The 22,560-nt window shown below is 24.2% G+C and overlaps 4 protein-coding genes across 4 annotated transcripts; 2 read left to right on the forward strand and 2 right to left on the reverse strand.

Annotated features, from left to right (window-relative positions):
- Positions 1 to 361: 361 nt before the first annotated feature.
- Positions 362 to 2,135, forward strand: PCHAS_0806700 (conserved protein, unknown function; the record flags this gene model as incomplete). Its single annotated transcript, XM_016797812.1, has 3 exons — positions 362 to 437; positions 643 to 714; positions 892 to 2,135. The coding sequence occupies 3 exons, from the start codon at positions 362 to 364 to the stop codon at positions 2,133 to 2,135; spliced, it is 1,392 nt and encodes a 463-aa protein (XP_016653730.1).
- Positions 2,136 to 2,723: 588 nt separating this feature from the next.
- PCHAS_0806800 (triosephosphate isomerase, putative) lies at positions 2,724 to 4,269 on the reverse strand (the record flags this gene model as incomplete). Its single annotated transcript, XM_016797813.1, has 4 exons — positions 2,724 to 2,831; positions 2,973 to 3,067; positions 3,243 to 3,363; positions 3,535 to 4,269. The coding sequence occupies 4 exons, from the start codon at positions 4,267 to 4,269 to the stop codon at positions 2,724 to 2,726; spliced, it is 1,059 nt and encodes a 352-aa protein (XP_016653731.1).
- Positions 4,270 to 5,238: 969 nt separating this feature from the next.
- On the forward strand, positions 5,239 to 7,914 carry PCHAS_0806900 (cleavage and polyadenylation specificity factor, putative; the record flags this gene model as incomplete). Its single annotated transcript, XM_736851.2, has 1 exon — positions 5,239 to 7,914. One exon carries the CDS (start codon positions 5,239 to 5,241, stop codon positions 7,912 to 7,914), a length of 2,676 nt encoding a protein of 891 aa, XP_741944.2.
- A 602-nt stretch (positions 7,915 to 8,516) lies between these two features.
- PCHAS_0807000 (conserved Plasmodium protein, unknown function) lies at positions 8,517 to 22,328 on the reverse strand (the record flags this gene model as incomplete). Its single annotated transcript, XM_736852.2, has 1 exon — positions 8,517 to 22,328. The coding sequence occupies one exon, from the start codon at positions 22,326 to 22,328 to the stop codon at positions 8,517 to 8,519; it is 13,812 nt and encodes a 4,603-aa protein (XP_741945.2).
- Between the last annotated feature and the right edge of the window lie 232 nt (positions 22,329 to 22,560).

The raw sequence follows: 22,560 nt of genomic DNA on the forward strand, positions 1-22,560 counted from the left end.
ACAGAAAAATTCGCATAATTACAAGAAAACAAAAAAAAACAAAAAGAAAGGAATGAATCAAAAAAAACGTATTTTATATAATATACAAAAGAGGCTGTAAGCATATAAAGATATTTCCTGGGGAGAGATACATATATATATGCAAGTATAATGCTTATGTAACACTCCCTTAACAAATTATAGATTCTATTCAAGCTTCCAGAAAATGAATAATACGAATCATTTAATATTTATATAAAAGAAAACAATACCAATATACCATTTAGTTATTAACATAAAATAAAATAGTAATAATAATAATATAATATATAAAGTAATATCCAATAAACTCAATTATCATATTTTTGATTGCTAAAAAGAAATGCAAAAGTTTAGAATATTTGTTTTGTTTTTTATTGTATATATCTCCTGTTTTTTGGCCCAACCAAAGAAAAATGGTAAGCTTCCATATGATAATGCATATTTGTAAAATTGTGGGTTTTATGAATATCTCTAGTATATAAACCAGCATAGGCTTATATGTATATTCTCCAGCTTGTGGAAACACCTTTCAATTTTAATTTCATTATTTAATCTGTTTTACATGCATAGGTACAAACTCGTACGTGCATGCATATATATTTATTATTTTCTTTTTATTAGATGATGATATAGTTATTATGGACAGCCCCGATGGCCCCGAGAGGAAGAATAGTGAGCCAGTGGGAAATGAAGGTAATAAATTTGAGAAATATGTGCAATTGTTATTAACGTGCTAATAATACTAATTATAAGTTTAAACAATAATAAATAAACAAAATGTTGTCTCACTTCACACGAACGTATACGTCTACTTATATTACCTTTTCCTATGATAATTCAATTTTTTACTTTAATTCACTCTATGTTTAGGTCCTATGAACGATAATGTGGAAAAGCCACCACACGATAATATACAGAATGATATACAAAGTGAAACAAAGGATAATATAGAAAATGAATCAAAGGATAGCATAGAAAATGAAACAAATGATAACATACAAAACGAAGTGCAGAATGAAACACAAAGCGAAGTACAAAATGATGTACAAAATGAAACACAAAATGAAGCACAAAACGACATGCATGATATGTATGAATTGCATGAGATGCATTTATATTCATGGTATAGAGGAGATAAGAAAGCATTCTACACGAAAGTAGTAGTTTTTATAATTCTTTTAATTATTGTTATTGCTAATGCAATCATATCAAGGAATACAAATAAAATGATCGCCCTTTATTGGCTACGAACATGTAAAGACATATTTTTACAACAATTCGCAAAACTGGGTGATGATAAAGCATTTTTATTGGAAAGATCATATCATAATTATGATTTTCAATGCACTGGTCGAAAAAATTGTAATTATTATTTTGTAAATTTAAATCTAATTAAAAGACAATGCCTTTGGAGATATTATCTTTTAAATTATTTTATGAACCAGCATGACACTATGTATATAGCCGTCAGCTTTGATAAGCTCGATAAAAATGTTTTATGTGTGTATAAAAAACATCAAAAAAAAAATGTTGATTATCGTTTTCCAAATGTATATAAATATACAAAATTAATGGATAAATCAGAATTAAAAAAAACATATGATATTAAAGCAGACTCATCTGAGATAGTCAATCTAGTACTAAGCGGAAAGATTTTAAACTTTTTAAATACTTATGATAAATATATAAATTATATGTGTATTACTGATATATCATTATTTGACGCGGAAAATAGAATTCCTGAAAAAAAAGAAGATAGCAAGCAAATAGAAAAACATAACTTTTTATTTTTAAGTTTTATTATACCCAAAAATCCAGAAGATTTACGCACATTAATCAACTTTTCTATTTACATGATCGATGCTTGCCATTGCATTGAGCTATCAGAAAAAACACGAGATAATGTAAAAAAATTAAGGAGTATTGTTGAAAAAGAAGACGAACGAAGAAAGCAAGAATTGAGAGAATTACAAGAAAAAAAGAAAGCAAAAAAGTTACAGGAGGAAAATGAAAAACTTAGTAAAATGTCACCAGAACAACAAAGAAAGTATGAAGAAAAAAAGCAAAAAAAAAATATGAAAAAAATGAAGAAAATTAAAATTATAAGAATATAATTTTTTACTGTATTATATATACACTTATCACATATCATTATATTTGTGATGGATAAGCTTAATTTCAGCAATTAACGCATGGGCGTGATGTTGTAAATATTTATTAAGAGGAACCATTTTATTCGCATACTTATGTATATTCCCATTGTATAACATATATAATTCTTTATTTTTCGTCTAATTTAACATAATATACTTTTCATTCTTAATGATTCATTATTTTTTATAAATTATTTTGATAATTTTTTAATAAGTAATAAATACATGTACAAAACTATGATATTATTCGTTTTGTTATTGAATTTATTATATATATTTAATTTAACTTTTTCATTTGTTTATTTTATTGTCTTTTTTTACGTTGCATATTTCATATACTAAAAATAAAAAACGACTTTTTTTAAATTAACAATGTGCAAAATTATATACTATAAAAAATTTAAACAATAAAAAAATTAATTTTGGGTTATATAGCATAACCCTATAATGTATTAAAATATGTATCTTATATTAAGGTACTGCTAAATACAAATTTAAGAGATGTGCATATATATATTTGATATATGTTTTTATATCAAATTATTTTTGTTATAGGTGATGAGAATTATCAACATGCTTTATTATGTCAATAAATGTTTCATCAATCGAACTTTTTCCAATTAGAAAACCATCAATTAAAGTGTTTTCTATATAATCCTACACAATGAGTGAAATAAAAAGAAATGTATTATAATTGTAATTCGTAGGAATAAATAGTGGCACGAGTAAAACATATATATAATAAAACAAAACAATATAAATAAGCATTGATGTTTCAGCATGTATAGAAAAATATACCTGGACGTTCGATTTTGTTATAGATCCACCATAAACAATTTTTATGCATTTACTTGTATTTTCATCAATTTCATCCAATATCGCTCTTCTTATATCTATTCATCAAAAAAAAACAAGGTAATCATAGTAATGAGCAAATACAATTCAAAGTTTGGTTCGCTTTGATGCAGCACAAATATTATGAATTTTACTTTTATTCATTTACATCACACTCATTTTTAACATATATCAGTTTAAGATATTTTATAAATGTTTATTTTTTAAGAATACCAAAACAACAACTATTTAGGTTAGACGAGGATACAGGATTCCCAGTTCCTACAGCAAATCTGGGCTCAAAGGCTATAATTATATTTTTAATTTCTTCTTTTGGAATTTTTTGTTTAATTAGCTAAAGATGAAAAAATATAAAAGAATATGAGTAAAATATGTTAAATCGCTAGTTATATTTAGATACATTACAAGCTTAGATTCTATGAACATATATGCATATGTATTATGTTTTGTGTGTGTACTACACTATGTTTCATTTTCTTTTATTTTTAATATTTAATCATCTTACAGAAAGCAATTCTCTAAATCTTTGAAAGGGGAAACTGCATTCTCTGCTTGTGTAATTTTCTCCTACACATAAAATAACTTTTAATTTGGAATTAATTGCATTATATACTTTCAATGCCGTTTGTTCAATGTTTTCACCAACATTAAAAAAACCCTTTTTTCTTTCACTATGCCCTATTATTGTATAACTTATTCCCAATTCATGTAGCAAATTCGCTGTTGTTTCCCCTGTAAATGCCCCTAAACCATTTACTAAACTTACATCTTGAGAGCATGGGGATATTTTGGAATTATTTTGCTTTATTTTTTCATGAAGATAAGGTAAAAATAATAAATTGGGGGATACAATTACATCAATATAATTTGAAAATTTAATTTGTGTTAATTTGTCGATTAGTTTATACGCTTCTTCTTTTAACAAATAACATTTCCAGTTAGCTATGATTATTTTTTTCTTCCGATTTTCGGTCTCTAAATTTGCATTGTTGTCATTTATAAATGAGTATACCTCATTATTTTTTTTATTGGTATATCGCTTTATTCCTAGTTTTGTCCATGGTTTTATATCATATGTATGATTATCTTTTATCCTATCTAGTGGCAACCTTGATTTAATGAAAAATTGCTTCTTGATTGTTTTATGGTTGTTAAATAAGTTATTTGAATTTTTATAATTATATTTCATACATTCAGTGGTCATTAGAAAAATGTATATTCCCCAAAATAGTTTTAACATAGTAAGAAGAAAAAAAGGGGGAAAAAATACAAAAAAGGATGGATAGCCCTAAATCACTGCGCATTGATACATAAAAGGCTACCCAATAGCTTTAAATACATCTGCACAAATAAATAAGTAAATATATATAATATTCACGAAATATAATAAGACATATTACGCCTTTGTTTTTATAAGTAATATCATTTATATTATATATATATACATACACCTATTTGTGGGGATTTTATGTTGTATTTTTTCCGTGAATCTTTTTAAATAATTTTTACATTTTAATATAGAACTATTTAGGGGACTGGCTTCCCACCATTTTGCGTTTTTTGTGGAGAGTACTAAATTTCATAAACATAATTCTATATCCTATGTTTGCTCTTTTTTGAATAAAAAATATATGTTATATTTCGAATAAAAAAAATATTTCAACTGTTTAATTATATATTTATATATGCATGTACATATATGACACGCCTATTGGAGCTGCTTAAGCTTCCCTTTAAAATATAACTAAATATAAGCGCACTGTAACTCGTACAATATATAGAAAGTGTAACATTATTATTTAATGCCCCTTAATTTTTTTCCCATTAAATTAATTTAACAAAAAATTGGAATTAACAATTATTTGTTTGAAAAATATAAAAAGAATTATAAAAAATTGGGGGAAAATAAAAAAACAAAAATTACTCGAATGTACGTTTATAATTCATCAATGTAAATAACAACATCCTCATCATCAATTTTGAATAATTTTTTTTTAAAGCGCAAATGGATGCATTTTTTCGCAACAAATTTTATCAAATAAAATAACATACTGCCATACAATATAGATATTTTATTTTCGCTACTTGTGGCAAAAAAAATAATAAAATATGTTCATGCCATGAGCTTATAAATTGTGAGTCCTTTTTTTTTCTTTTTTTGCTTAGTTTTCCACAAAAAATACGTTTGGATTTCATATTTTTATGAGATATGGCAAACTATTACAATCAAACCACTGTTTACATAAAAGTTCTTGGGGCGGGGCAAACAGTGGGAAGATCATGTGTGATAGTAGAACTCGAAAACAGACGAATTATGTTTGATTGTGGTTCGCATGTAGGATATAAAGATGAAAGAAAATATCCTAACTTTAACTTATTGGTTGGGAATAATAATATGGAAGGAGGCCCCAAAATTGACGAAGAAAACAATTTGAATGTCGAAGTAAATATAAGTATAGTTAATAGTAACATAGCTGATAAAGAAAAATTAATAAATAACTTGAAAAGAATTAATGAAATAATTGATTGTGTAATAATAAGCCATTTTCATATGGATCATATAGGAGCTTTACCATTTTTCACAGAAACATTACAATATAAAGGGACGATAATTATGAGCTATCCAACAAAAGCTCTTAGTCCAGTTTTATTATTAGATGGCTGTAAAATAAGTGATCAGAAATGGGAAAAAAAAAACTTAGAAAAACAAATAAAAATGCTTAATGAAAAATCAGATGATTTATTAAATTATAATATTAATCGTATAAAAAAAGATCCTTGGAATATTACTGAAGAAAACATATATAATTGCATGAATAAAGTAGTTGGTTTGCAAGTTAATGAAACTTATGAATTAGGTGATATATCTATTACACCATATTATGCGGGGCATGTTTTAGGGGCCTGCATGTACAGATTAGAAGTAAACAATGTTAGTGTTATATATACAGGTGACTATAATACTATACCTGACAAGCACTTAGGTAGTACTAAAATACCAGTATTAACACCTGAAATATTTATATCCGAATCTACATATGCTTCTTATGTTAGACCAACTAGAAAATCATCTGAGCTAGAATTGTGCAACTTAGTAAATGAATGTGTACATAAAGGTGGTAAAGTTTTAATTCCTGTATTTGCTATTGGTAGAGCACAAGAATTATCTATATTATTAGAAGAATATTGGGAAAAAATGAAAATAAATTGCCCTATATATTTTGGATGCGGTTTAACAGAAAATGCAAATAAATATTACAAGATTTACTCTTCATGGATTAATAATGATTGTGTATCGACGGAATTAAAAAATTTATTTGATTTTTCAAACATTTCACAATTTTCAAATAATTATTTAAATGAAAATAGACCTATGGTTTTATTTGCTACACCTGGGATGTTACATACAGGCTTAGCATTAAAAGCTTTTAAAGCATGGGCCAGCAATCCCAACAATTTAATAATTTTGCCTGGTTATTGTGTGCAAGGTACTATTGGACATAAATTAATTATGGGAGAGAAAAAAATATTATTAGATGGAAGCACATATATATATGTTAATTGTAAAATAATTTATTTATCCTTCTCTGCGCATGCAGATTCTAATGGCATACAACAATTAATAAAGCATGTTATGCCAAAAAATGTTATATTTGTACATGGAGATAAAAATGGGATGGAAAAATTATCAAAACATATATCTAATCAATATCATATTAATTCTATATGCCCATATATGGGACAAAATTGTCAATTCAATTTTTGTAAATATAGTATCAATTATGTTTATTTGGATCGAAAAATATATAATAATATTATTCAAAAAGTTAAATTAAATAAACAAAAAACATCAAAAGGTTTATATAAAAATGCTAGACAAATTAAAGGTGGTCAAGCTAATATTTTATCATCCAATGGAAATGTAAAAATTCCCTTTACTGCCTACATATTATATCGCTCTATTAATGATAAACCATTATTTTTTTTTCTCTCCGAATCTATTTTATTCAAATATTTGACAAAAAAACATGTTCCAATGATTATCTGGCGCGATGGAAAACAATTTGACTTTGATTATATGTTTGATACAAAAAAAAAAAAGAAATTGAACAAAATGCATGAAAAAAAAGAAAAGAAAAAAAATAGTACCAATATTACAATTGAGCACTTCAATGAAGCGGAAGAAGGGAATGACACCCAAAAAAACGAAAACGATAATCCTAACGACATTGGTGATAATATCTTATTGAAAAACAAATCTATCATGTTTAATAGTTATATACAATCTGACATTAAAAATAACGCTAACGATTTATCATCATCAATTGAAGCACGAAAAAGAAAATTTAATGAAATTAGTGAAACAAATAATTTATCGGAAGAGCAGTATGAACATCCTTCTATAAATTCTTCAAAAATGTTAAAAATCGCAGGAAATGAAGAAAAATATAATAATAATATAAATACCCCGAATAATCACCGACTCAATATAGAAAATATTTATAATGATAATGATAAGGACAAAAAAAAACGGCATGTATATATAAAGGATAAAGAAAATATAAATTTGCCTCTAATAAATTTAAGATATAAAGAAGAAATTAATATAGCTTATCAATCTTTCTACAATTTCGTTATTACATTTTTTCAAGAAATTGTAAAAACTGAAAATAAAAATAATATGGGTTTTTTAGGAAAAAATATTATTATTAAAAATGTTAAAATTGATCAAAATTGTTTTTTCTTTTTGTCCTTTCATTCATTAAGAGCCATTCATGATGGAAATAACTCCCTACTAATGCAATGGTCATATGTTGATGATACCCAATCTTCAGTGGTTAAGAAATTTATAAATTGTGTTATAAAGTATGCTCAAGAAGAATAATGGAAACACCGATAAAAACATCCCAATTTTGTGAAAAAACAGCACCAAATAAGAAGAAAATACAAATATGCAAACCCTTATACTATCCATACTAAGAGACTTTTATGAAACTCCATACACTATTCAAAATGTATATGTATATGAATATACATTTCTGTGCTTTAATGCTTTACACAAACACCTATAATTATTTTTGTTTCTCCATTTCCGCTAACCAATTTTTTTATGTTCATGTTGATGACCTATTTCAACTTTTATATTTTTAAGGCTTACACATTTGACCCAGACAATCAACGCCTCATAAATGTGGGCATACATGACTTTTCAAAATGTTTTAGTTAAAAAATATACAAGCGTTGAATATGTATTGCATACATATATATGTATTATTTTTTTGTTTTCATCATTTTGTCATTTATAATTTGTTATTATTGTGATCAAACTTATTAAAACTTGGGCCTTAGGCACCTTTTTTAAAGCATATAAAATGTTAATAAAAATAATATGAAATGAGGAATTATATGTTATTTTAGTAATGGGGTGTTTACTAAAATAAGATGAAAAAAAACAAAAATGTATCACACATTAAAATTTAATGAAAATTAGGAATATGGTTTCAAAATAGAAAGAATTGACAATGACTTAATTATAGGAAAATGTAGATCTGTTTTATCTCCTTGCAAATATGTGCATAACTGTTTAGTAATGGTCGATGATAGAGCTTCTAGCTTTGTTGATATATATAATAAGTGCATATAATACATTTCTTCCATTATTTTATGTTCATACGTATTTTCATCCTCTATTGGTTTGTCTCTGTTAAGGCGGCTATTTGATTCAGCTCCTGCATTGTTCTGATAAGTTTCTGAATCAACCCGCATACAACTTCTAGCCATTTTATGCAACTTTCTAATATTTAATGTTAAAGACACTAATTTTATAACAGTTAAAGAACATACAAGTGATGATTCAAAAAAATCAAAATTGTCAACAAATTTATTATCTTTTGATAATATAACATGCGGAGGATCTTCTTTTAAGAATTTCAATATTTCTATCCAGTGCAATAAATTGTCATTTACATTTAAGCTTTGTATACTTTTAAATTGATTAATAAAATTATAACACTTATTTAGTTGTTCCAGTTTTTTAAACTTCCTTTTTAAATAGTTTACATTTTCGTAGTAATTTAGTAAAACATTTTTTTTTTTCATTGCTGTTCGTTCCTTTCTTTTAGAACCATCTTCACCGACTATCGTTGTTGTAGCATCTTCGCTTTTTGAAATCTCAGAGTTTATTGGGGTATTTTTTTCTATTTCGTCCTCTTCATCACTGCTAGATATATAAATACAGTAATTTTCTCTGTTTCCAATATTTTTATTAAAGGATGTAATATATTTTTTCAAATTTCCCTTAAGTTGTGATTCAAAAGTGATACCATTATTTTGCTCATTACTGCAACTATTTCGAATATTACTATTATTTTTTTCCTTCTTTTTATGGGTGGGATTCAAATTTTCGTTTATGTTTCCATTTTGTTTTTTCTCGCTATTTTTTAGAGTATATGAATTTTGTTCTATTTGTTTTTCTCCGTCTTCATTTTGTTCATAAATAGGTAGTTCATCGTTTTTACGATCATTATTTATTATAATGTTATTATGAAATGATTCAGATTGTTCACTATTATATTCATTGGTATTATCTTCACCTTGACTTAAATAATTTTGGAGTTCCCTCTGATTATCACCTATTATACTTTTATCATTTTTAGAAATATCTGCACTATTTGATTTACTTAAACTGTCGTTGTTCCAAAAAAAACCATCATATGAATAATTAAAGGTCTCAGAAAATGTGTTTATTATTGAATTTGTTATAGATGTGGTAAAATCTTTGGCTATTATATTATTTTTGCTTTTTTCACTGTCATCATCTTTGTTATTATCACTTTGTTCACTTTTCATTTTTTGGGCATATATATAATTTTTTAAGTCGCCAAATAATACATACTCAGCTCTATGTTTAGTGCTTTGGGAGTTGTATTCTTTTATCATATTCATTACGTCTTCACTTATGGGCATATTAATATTCCATAATTTTTTATGAAAGCATTTTCTACTATTTAGTAAAATTATATAAGCTCGATATATACTGTTTATATTTTTTATATTTAATTTTATTTCATTAAAAAATATATTATATAATTCAGTATGATCACAAATTTGAAACAATGAATTATTTTGAGCATGGTTTTCTTTATATTTTTTCTCAGTCAAATACTTATATATACTTACGAACAAATTTTTTCGATATGATATTTTTGTATCTATGCATATTATAAGGGGCATAAATATTTCAATGAATAATTTGTAATAATACATATTAATTTTTTGTGTTCTATTATTGCACGTATTTTCTGATTCACTATTGTCTATTTGTTTATTCATTTTATTTATCTCATCATGATCACTGTTACTTGTAGTGATGTATGTTTGTTTTTTTGGTATCTTTCTCGTCTTATTTTTCTTAATTTTATTTGTTTTATTATTATTTATATGTACTTTTTTTTCAGTCGCATTGCTTACTTTATCAGTGTTATAACCAAGTAAGTTTTCATTTTTTAAATTGGCATTTTGATATGCTTTTTCAGTTATTATATTGGATGGATATGTGTAATTGTACCCTCGTTTTCCTATGCTCAATTTTTTCCTATTTCTTTTTTCTTTTTTTAAAAAATGTTCACATGGCGGATTATTTATAGTATCACCTGGTTGTGTCTTATGACCAGATTTATGTTTTTTTTTGTCATAATATATCATATTCATATTCTTTATTTGTTCATCAACATTATGATTGTGTTTTTGTGCAAATGGATCTGTATTCGTATTGTTGTTTATATTAATGTGAGCATCTCTTTTTTGGTCCTTTCTTTTTTTCGTATTTTTCTTTTTTTTTTTAGTAGAATTATAATTTGTTTCAAAATCCTGGTTTTCTTCATCTGATACAAACATTTTATAATAAAAAAAGTTTAAAGTAGGCTTTACGTGATCAGAGAATTTAAATTTTATCAATTCCTTTAGAGCTAGCCAAACATTTAAAGAAACTTTTTTTCTCTTATCCACTAAATGTATCATTAAATATGTTGCAATTTCATAAATGTGTTTTTTTTTTAAATTGGACATAGAGTTATAATGCGATTTTATTTCACCAAAAGACTGCTGTTCATTTTTTTTTCTGATTATATTTTCCTTTTCGCGACGCATTGTTTTAAAAACCTCACACAATATCTTGCATATATATATTTTTTCCATAGTTTCATTACTATTCAAATATATAAAAATTATATTCGGATTACATAAGGTATTTATAAATGAAGCACACGCATTTGATGGCCAACATTTGCTTTCATACTTGCATGCCTCTTTGAAAGCCTTTAAAGCATTCTTAATACTATTTTTATCATTATTGAATAAATTAATAAATAAAGAGTTCAATATGTTTAAAGCATATTTTTCGTTTATACATAAAGAGAATATTTCCATGTTATTATTTTTTTGATAATTAATTACGTCTTTAAATATTATAAATAAGTTCTTAAACGATATGTGCAAATATTTTGTAACATAGCTATTTTTATATTTACAGCTGATATAATACAACACTGAAACCATTGGCTTTATTATTTTTAGATTTTTTGTCAAGTTGCTAACCGTCAATGGACTTTCTGAAGTATTGACAGAAACAACATCTCTTCTATCCTTCACTGCAAACACACACAAAGGAAGTTGGGACAATATGATCAAGGAAATTATTATATAATTTATATTATTACTTTTTATGAAATAATTTAAAAAATTAAATGCTTTTGAACAATCATTATTATTTTTTAAAAATATATATATATATTTTATTAATCCACTTTCAAATGAGTGCCTATAATATAATAACTTTTCGAGATTATTATTTTTGTAATAATTTAATATTTTTTTCTTTTTATTTAATTTTAAAATTTCTTTTATTATATTTAAACAATTCAAACTATTATTTACACTTATACTACAAGTATAATTTTTGTATATTTTTTTATTGTACTCTTCTTTTGATATTTTTTTCATATTTGTAAATTTAAATTCACCATTTCGTTTTATAAAAAAATGAGAACTAGTTAATTTATCTTCAAAGATAAGGTCTTTTGGACACTCCCTGTGTTGCATACCTATTTGTATTCGTTCTATATCATTATTATTGTCTCCCACATCATACTCTGAAGATGTCTTTCCATCAATCTTGTTCATATAATCAATATTCTCGTTATTTCCTTCCCGTGGTTCTTTATCATCATTTGTTTCACTTCCAATACCATTATAATAATTTTTTTTATTTTCGTCAAAATTATGTTTTTCAAGTTTTTCATTACTATTATCATTTTCACCACTAGAAGACACTATTTTTATGTAATTTCCCAAGACATTTGTTTTGTCTAGACTGAAATTTTCAAGTACTGATTTGATATTCAAATTATTATAAATTATACTACCATTTCTATTGAAATTACTATTATATTTGTTATTTCCTAATCCCTCGTTTTTAACTTCTTGACTAGTTTTTATATGAGTTAGTTGTTTAACACCGAGAACATAAAAGACTATTAAAAATAATTCAACATAATATTTCTGTGTATATTTTTTTATAAATTTATTTCTAAATTTAAGTATATGAAATAGTAGAGACAATATATTGCTTAAATTATTATTCAGCTTGAGTATATTCAAATTATTCAAAATATAAAATAAATAATCTAAGGTTTTATATAATAATATTTCATTATTACATATCATATATATAAAATATATATGTTCATAATTATACTTCGATTGTAATGTGCATAATTTATTTATCATAACATAAAAATGTTTTCTGCACATTAATAAGATTATATATAAATATTTTTCTAAAATATTTTTTTTTTCTCCTTTCTTTTTTATTTCCAAACATATATTTGTATATGCTTCTAGAGTTTCATTTAATTCTTTTTTTTCATTAGTATTCCCTTTCGAGTTATTGGAATTGTTTCCATTCTTATTCGGGTCATTTACATTTTTTCTAATGTTCTTTATTGCTTTTATATCCTTACCCACATTTATTAATATATTTTCCCTAGTATAATAATACAACTCACTGAATATTCTATTCATAACCGTTTCAATACTATTTTTATCAATTTTCTTATTCGATATATTATACATGAGCAAATTTATTCCGTAAATTGATACATTTCTATTTTTATTATGAATACAACTGAAAAGGGAATTTATATATGCTTTCTTCTCTTTTTCTGTAAAATATTCATTTATTATATAGTTAATTATGTTAGGAAGCTTTTTGTAATTTTTTATTGTGTCTAATTCGTTCCTTTTATTATGCACAAATATTTTTCTTAATTTCTTGGAAATATTTTTTTGATATTTCCCGTTATATATTTCTTTCATTTTCCTTTCGATAGTCTTACAAAAATCATTGTAAAATTCAATGTTGTATAAATTGGTTATATTTTTATAATAATATTTTTTATTTTTACATAATTTCAATAGTTTCTCATGCGTATTATTCATATTTTTATTAGACTGTTCACCTATAGCACACCTTTTATCAAGCTTTTCATTATAGTAAATATTTTTAGAGTCTTCATTAATTTTATTGTCACTGTAGAAATGGAATTCGTTTCTATTTTCTATATTTAGCATTTTTGAACCTTTTATTGCTTGTTCATAATTGTAGTTTCCATTTTCGTCGTAATTTGCACCGCCATCCAGATAGTTTTTATTTATATCATTGATCCTTTCAAGGGATATACTTAAATTTGTCTTTGATTTTTTTTTTATCATTTTACTTTTGATATAGGCTTTCTTTCCTTTTCTTCTGTTAGTAGCCATATCCAATTTATGTAACATATTTAGAACCATATCCAGTGGGTTTAAAAAAAAATAAATAAAATGATTTTTATTCATAATTTTAAACCCTTTTAATTTTCCTATCAATATACAAATAGAATAAATACTAAGATATCGAATTATCTGTTCATTATCTTTTATATACGGGATTAACAAGGCCAAACATTCACATAAATATATTTTTTGGTCATTTCTTCCATTTGATTGCCCACATTTATACTTTTTCTTTTCGTCTTGTTGCAAATTAATATTATCTAACTTATCCACATTTGGTTTTTCATCTTTCTGAGAGTCATTATTAATGTTATCTACTATGTTATCTTGTTTTACTACTTCGGGGTTTGTGTCAAAAATATCAGCTTCACAACTATCTAATGTATCTTTATCTTTTGTAGTTTCATTTAATTTGTCTTTTTCATGTTTTTTATTATTATCCTCACTTATGGCACTATAATGGCTTTGATCATTTTTATCATCATCTGATGGATTTTTTCTTATATTTTCTGGCTGTGTTTCTAAAAATATTTCTTCCCTTTTTTCATCTGAATTATTTAAATCGAATAAATTACCATATGGTATTATATTGTTATTACTATTAGAAAAAACTAAGTTAATATATTTTTCAAAATTAGACGAATTATAAGATAGTATACTTTTACTTTCTTCCGTATTATTATTGTCATTAATAGCCTCATTATTATGTTTTTCTTTTTTTTCTTCATCTTTTAATAAATAATTATCTTCTCGATATTCCTTAGTATCTGGATCATCCAGCATAGTTTCCTCGCTTTTACATTCATTGGATTCTTTTTCATCTTCTATTTTATGATTCTTTCCAGGTTCAATTTTCCATTTTTGAGATAAAAATGGGGATTTTATCACTATTTCTGTTATTACTCTAAACACTACAAACTTAACTTCATCAATATTTGCCGATATATATGTATTGTGCATATATTTTATTAGTTTAATTATAAAGGGGAAATTGTTCATATTTAAAGCAGTTTTAACAAGAATAGAAATAATGTAATTTAAACACACCAAAGATATTTGTTCATATTTACTAAAATTATAAAATATTTTATTATTTTTTCCAATCCATTTTTCTTTTTCCAATTTTCTCATTCGATTATTTATTAGTTTCTTTTCTTTGGATTTATTCCATTTTATATATTCATTATTATATGCCATTGTTGATCCATTCATACTATTTATTTTATGCTCGTCCTTTATTTCATTTATAGATGAATCTATAAGTACATCTGATGTCTTTTTTTCGATTTTCTCAGTATCCTTTGAATGATTCGTGTTATTTGAACTATTCATATAAGGTTTCTTAATAGACCTATTATCATTACTTATTGTTATGCTTCTGTTTTTGTTCATATTTCCATAAATTTCTTCACCATAAACAGGATTTGATATACTTTCAAAGTTTTTTGAACGAACATTTTTTTTTTCAATACTATATACGTCATCAACAAAATTTATCTTATTTTTATCACCCTTTTTTTTACGTTTTGTTTCCTCCCATTTTTTGGATCCTTGCTTATCTATTTTATTGCTGACTTCTTTAGTCCTTATTTTACCAGTGCCAAATTGCTTGTCATAATTATCTGCTTTACCCTCATTAGCTGTCTTTTTATCTGCGTCACTTTTATTTTCCTTATTTTTATTTTCCATCAGTTTTTTGTGAATTTTATCTTTTTGATCCAATACAATTTTTAAAGTCAAATTTACAAGTACATCAAAAATGATGAATATTGTCTGCATGTTTAGAGGATACTGTTTAATACCCAAACAGTAATATACCGTTTTCAAAGAACTTAAAAGAATTACATATGAGTCATTGCTTATATTTTGATCAGATAATTTGTTATCACTAGACACTCCATTTTGTTTATTTGTTTGCAAAGGTGGGGTCGAATCGAATGATTCTTGCTCTATTTTTTTATTCACTTTATCTATTTCTCTAATATAAAAAGAATCATCCTTTTTCTCATTTAAATTTTCTTCATTTTTGGCTGTTTGATTTCCACTTTTATTATTTTTAATAATTTCTTCTCTAAAATAGTATTCACTTTTATCTGAAAACTCAAAAGTATTTTCACTATTATTCTTATTACTTTCATTGCTGTTTTTAAAAAATATGACGAATTTTTCCACATTATAAATGCTTATATCTCCGGACATTGGAATGGGATTGTTAGAAATGTTTGATATGCAACATAATGAAGAATATATTATGATAAGCTTATATAAGTAAAGACAAGAATAAAAATGATCACTATTTATGTTATTATCTTTTATATAATTCTCACATATATCATCAACTATACATTCCTTATTTGTTGTATCCAAAAATGAAATACAATTATATTTATCCTGTCTTCTATCTACTTTTTGAGAAAAATCAGAAATATCTTTTTCTTTTTCATACCCCAAATCTGATATGCTTTCATTTTCTTCTTCCCCTTCGACGTTATTATCCTCTTTACTATTATAGTTTCCCTTGAGTGTGTTAACACATTTAATTTTTTTCAACTGTTTGGCTATTTTCTTCAATGATTTTAGCAATGCCTTTTGCAAGCATGGCTCCTTTTCTTGATAAAGAGCAATTATAATTGGATCCACTAAAAGTTGGAATATTAAAAAAGAATAATTTTCATTACAAGCATATTTTTGGATAACATCCTTGAAATTTAATTTGGTAGAATCGTTCAAATAAGTGGCATTTTCTTCTTTTCTAAGAAATGCAAATAATTCATTTTTATTTTTTATATGTTGATTAATTTCGTCTTTATACATTTTCTGTGTATATTTTTGTCTATTTTGAATTATTTCCTTTTCAATAGTATCATAATTTATTTTAGATGGATCCTTTTTATTGAAAAAAATATTTTTAAAATGGCAACTATATTTTGAAATGTTATTATATACACATTTGACATAAATAGAAAATATTTCATTATTCACATAAATTTGATTTATTTTATATAAATCTTCAAATTTTGTCGTTTTTGTTATTTTTTTCAGACACACTCCCATACTTAAAATTAATGTATTACGCATGTTTTCAGAATGTATAACATTTGCAGATTTTCCGAATAAGGAAAATGCCCCACCTTTTTTATTAGCAATATCTGAATAATATATATTATTTAATAAATATAATGTCCATATAATATTTCTTTTATTCACTATATTTTCAATATAATATGACATTATCTCTTGTTTAAATATATTTCCTATAGAATAATTTATATCAGTTTGAACAATATACATTCCTAATTTACTTTCTAATAAGTCTACTAGTTTTTGTATTACTTGATTTTTTTTATCTAACGCATTTTTAAGCTTACAAAGCAAACTGGGCTCTCTTTTCTCAACATTATTCATCTTTTTTTTATGTTTTTCTTCTATATAATATTCAAAAGCATTCTTAATATTATCGTTGTGAACCTTTATATATTTGTAAATAAAGTTTAAAACATTTTCGATATTTTTTTGTTTGGATATGTCACTATTATATGCATTTGATAAAAGCATAAAATTATTAAAATCAATTTGGTTATCACTAGATTTTTTTAAAGATATGCTATTAATATCCTTTCTTATTAAATGTATAGACTCAATACAATTTTGTGTATGTAAAGTTGTGCATTTTTCTTTATACAAATTAAAAATATGTGTTTTATAAATATAAGAAAAATTATAATACAATGATAAAAGAAAGTTTTCATTTTCATTTATTGAGACATCTGGATTTAGTTTGAAAAAAATTGTTATTAATATGTTTGTATAATTTTTTGGCAAATACTTTGAAATTATGCATAGCATATTTAATGTGCTAATATAAAACAAGGTATTATTTTCAAACTCCAAATTATTCTGAACTATTTTTAACTGTTCTATTAATATACAAAAAAATGTTATTATATACGTTTGAGGATTAAAAATGCTATTCATTTCTAATTTTACATAACTATTAAAAAACTTACTACTTAGTTTTATAATATTGTGTATATTTTTATTTATATACTCAAAATTTTCGAACAAAATTGTGTTAATATTTTCTTTTACTTCTGCATTAACATTTATAAAATTAGACGCCCTCATAGTCGACACATTATTGTAATCAATATCATATCTTTGTATAAATTTTTCAATGTGTTCCACATTCAAATTAAAATATTTGGATATTATTCTGTTTATCTTTTTGTTTGTGCTTTTTTTAATATATTTTAAAGAATACGATTTCAGGTATGTATTTAAAAGTTTCTTACTTATAATCTTTGCTACTTTTATATAGCATAATTTTATCAACCTTTTGTAGTACTTCCTTTTTTTCTCTGTCTTTTGAATGGTCTTACTATCACCAGTTCTATTAATGTCCTTCGATATATTGCTGTTGTATTTTTCTACAGAAAATATGCTATCGAATTTCTTTATGTTGTCTTTATCATTTATTTTGAAACCCCATTTCAAAATATTAAGCATTAAATCAAAATAAGTAAATGATTGAACATCCTTAATACTTGCATTTTGTGTAAAAACTCTTAAAATCGAAATTAATTGTAAACTTAAGAACGATATAATATAATTTTTGTGATAGCAATACATAAATAGAATTGACATAATTTGACTCATATTTGGTAAAATTAAAAAATTAAAATGAAAATTTGAATGAATCCTTAAATTTTGTACACTCATATAATTATATAATGATATGCATATAATATTTAAACACTTTAAAAGTATTATTACTATTTTATAATTTATTTTTATATTCATTAAATATTCAAATAATAATGGATATAAAACCCGTGCTGAGTGTATAGAAAAGTTATATTGAAAGGCCTCTGAAATTAGTCTTTTTATATAAGTTACTGATGGATGCATATAAATAAAAAAGTGATCATATATATCATAAAACATTTGATTATGTGCAATAATATTTATATTTGTTAGACATTTATTATCAACAGTATTATCACTTTTATAAAATTGGTTACTAGTGTTGTTACTTCCATTTTGAGTCATGTATATTATATCACCATTATCAACTGAATACCCATATTTTTTACTCTTCGTTTTAGAACATTCTTCCTCGTTTAATATATTTATAAAGAGCTGAAATATATTTATTATATATTTGTTTGGTATAACAGCCCATGTTTTTATTTCATTTACACTGTTTTCTTCTTTATTATCTTTGTTTTTCTCGATATATTCATTAATATTTCCATTTTGCTCGGTATGTTCATCCATGATATTTTTCTTTTGTTTATAAAATTCATTGTAAATATGGTTCTCTTGATTTTTTACGTTTTTCTCAAAATTCATATTATTCAAGGTGTCGTTTTCATTGTTTGAAATGGCATTTTGCTTGATTTGGAAAACCGATTTTGATTCAATATGGTCAATGATTAGCTTTTTTTTGTTCTTATTTTTAATATGCATAATAGTTAAAGGGCTATATATATTTGGTAGCAAACCAAATATCACATTAGGGTTATATGAATAATAATTGAAATATTCATTATAAGACAAAAGTAAGCTAATTTCAAGTACCAAATATATAATGTTTAAATCTTTATTAAATCTTTCACATACTGTTGAAATGATTTGAATAATAGCTTCTATATTTGTATTAATATTTTGTATATCACTTATAAAGGTATTTAAATTTGTGAAACATTTTTTATGCTCTCTGTGATAATAATCCTTAGATTTCCAAGCATTTTGATTCCCATCGTATACATTGTATTCCTTTTTTATATTCTGATTCGAAATATAACTTATATTATGATTACTTAAATCGCTTGATATCAATACAATGTATTGTTTCAATATAAGTAACGAAGCTATTATATCTATTTTATTGTCTGATTTTAATTTTTCATTCAAAAAATTAAAGACAGAATTATTCGTATAAATGCATGCTATAAAGATATTAAAAATTTCAATAATTTCGATATATGTGCATTTATATAAATTCGATGTTATTTTTTTAATAATATCACTTGGGTTATTAGTAGAATAATTCTGGTTAATTAATATATATAAAAAATAATAATTTAGTGTTAATACTTGATTAGTAAACATTACTATGTGTTCTATTTTTGATAAGCAATTTTGTAAAATTATTCTAAAACTTTTTATTATATTAAAATTTGGTAACTCTTTCAATGCTATATAATTTATATGAATTTTTGAATCACTATTATATATACTAGAAATATCATGTATTAATATATTATTAATAGTAGCATTGAAAAATGAAAAGAAATAAAATATAAATACTTCTAAGACATTTTTTATAGCATCATCGTTATTTATATATAAACATAATTTTGATATAATATAAAGTATTCTTGTATAATTTTCATTATTATATTTTATATCCAATATTATATTTAAATATATATTTAATACTTTTATACATACATCATGTATATCCTTCGTTTCTGCTTTTATTCTTTCACTATATTTACTCTGGGAAATTGATGATGCATTTCTTTTAATCCCTTTCGCTAGTTCACTATTTTGCATTGCATCATAATCTTCATACTTATTTTTTTTTTCATATGAATTTTCCTTTTCATTACTCCTCAATCCGTTAAATTTGTTTATTCCGTTGTCTAATTCATTTACCGATTCACTGTTTAGACTACTAATGTTTTTATCCAATGTTTCGCTATTATTTTGGAATATCAACTTATTGTTTTCGTTTTCTGATCCTTTTGAGGAAGCAGGATCATTTATTGGGGCCGCGTTTTTTGTCTTATTTTCTTCTTTTTCTGCTTCAATCTCAATTGAATTCTCAATACATTCTCCAATATTTTGAATAGCCCTATCCTCATCACTAATCTTATTGCTAATCATATTATTCATATCGTTATCCTTATTTTTCATATTTCCTTGATATAACTGATTGTAATTTAAACTATCGTTAAAAATATAACTGCTACTAGGTTGCTTACATACCCTTGAATTCACAGAAGAATTTCTTGTATATGTTGTACAAGTATCTTCACTTGTATTTTCAAGTGACAAATGTATTACATTATTTTCAATATATACATTTGCATTATTTTTATTTGGGAATATTATAAAATTCTGATTTTTATATTTTTCGTCCATATTAATTATATTATATAAAATGGAAGGAAAATGAAGATTGTAAAATATTTTTAAAAATATTTTATGCATCATATCTATATGTTTTTTATTATTGTTACTACTATTGTTGGCATTATTAACAGTATTATCACTATTAATGTGGACTAAATCCGCTATAATTTTAAATACATCAATAAGAACATTTTTAGAAAGGTGAGGTACTTGCATAAATATGTCTATATATAAATCTAGATATATGTATACATTCGGATTAATTTGGTAATTATTATTATTATTTTTTTGGGGGGTGTTACTAAGACTATTGCTATTGTCGTTATCATTATCTTTACCATCTTCATCAGTTTCAATTTTACTTTGCAAAATGTAGTAATTAATTTTTTCGATTATTTTTTTTTTTAAATAATAATCTTCTTTCATTATGCATAGAATTAATAACTTAGTCATTATGGCATGTCTTTCATCATTCTTTTTTATAAATATCATTTCATTAAGTATAAAATTAATTATATTTTTAATAATGTTACTTATTTCGGAGTTTTTTATATTCTGCTTATTGTATATATTATCGGTACAATGCATAACTAGCTTATCGCTAGCTAATTTTTTTTTATTAACTAAAAGCATTTTATATATTTCCTTTTTTACACATTTCAAAAAGGATATTTTATTATGTGTAAAAAGGTTCAGACTGTTTTTATTATCACAAAAGTTAAACGAATCCATGCTACGGATATTTCGAACGCTATAGTTACTACTATTTTCATTTATAACTTTGTCTTTCAATTTCATAGGTTCATAATTATTATCATGATCATTATTACTGTTCTCAAACTCATTGTTGTATATAAAACAATATTCATCTCCATCAAAAAATGTGTATTTTATAATATTATTAAATATATTTATATCTGTAATATAATTGTTAATATTATTTTCCATGGGTGTTCTTCCCTGTTTGTTGTTCTCATTTTTGCTTCTTTTTATATTTTCATCTTTCTTTTCATTATCTTTTTTATCGTCATTTTTTTTATCATTCTCAAAATATTCATCAAATATGTTACTAAAACTATTATAGACACTATAATAGATAATGTCATATATTAGGTATAACAAGTATTTTTGATTTTCATGACTAACTTTTTGAATTTGTAAAAATGAAAATACATAATTTAAAATTTCACATTCATGATAAATAATATAAGTCTTAAGAGTGTTCACAACTTCTCTGTTCAATTTGTTGTCTTGATCTAAGCAATGTAGTAAAATAAAAATTATTTCTTCCAGTTCGAAAATTTTTAAATTTCCTCTTTTTCTCATTTTGTCTTTTCATAAATGACGTATATAATGTTTAAGGATATGTATGGGTACATATATATTTTTTATTCTATTTATGTATATATTGCAATCTTGTTTGTTCGCATATATGCATGCGCACATAATTAAAGCCTTGAATTTTACATACAATATGAAGATCACGCAGCATTTGCCAAAAGAAATAAAAATAACAAAAAAATGCTATAACTCATATGAAACTCACACAATTTCATAT

Source organism: Plasmodium chabaudi, assembly GCF_900002335.3.
Source record: "Plasmodium chabaudi chabaudi strain AS genome assembly, chromosome: 8".
Classification (NCBI taxonomy): Eukaryota; Apicomplexa; class Aconoidasida; order Haemosporida; family Plasmodiidae; genus Plasmodium; species Plasmodium chabaudi.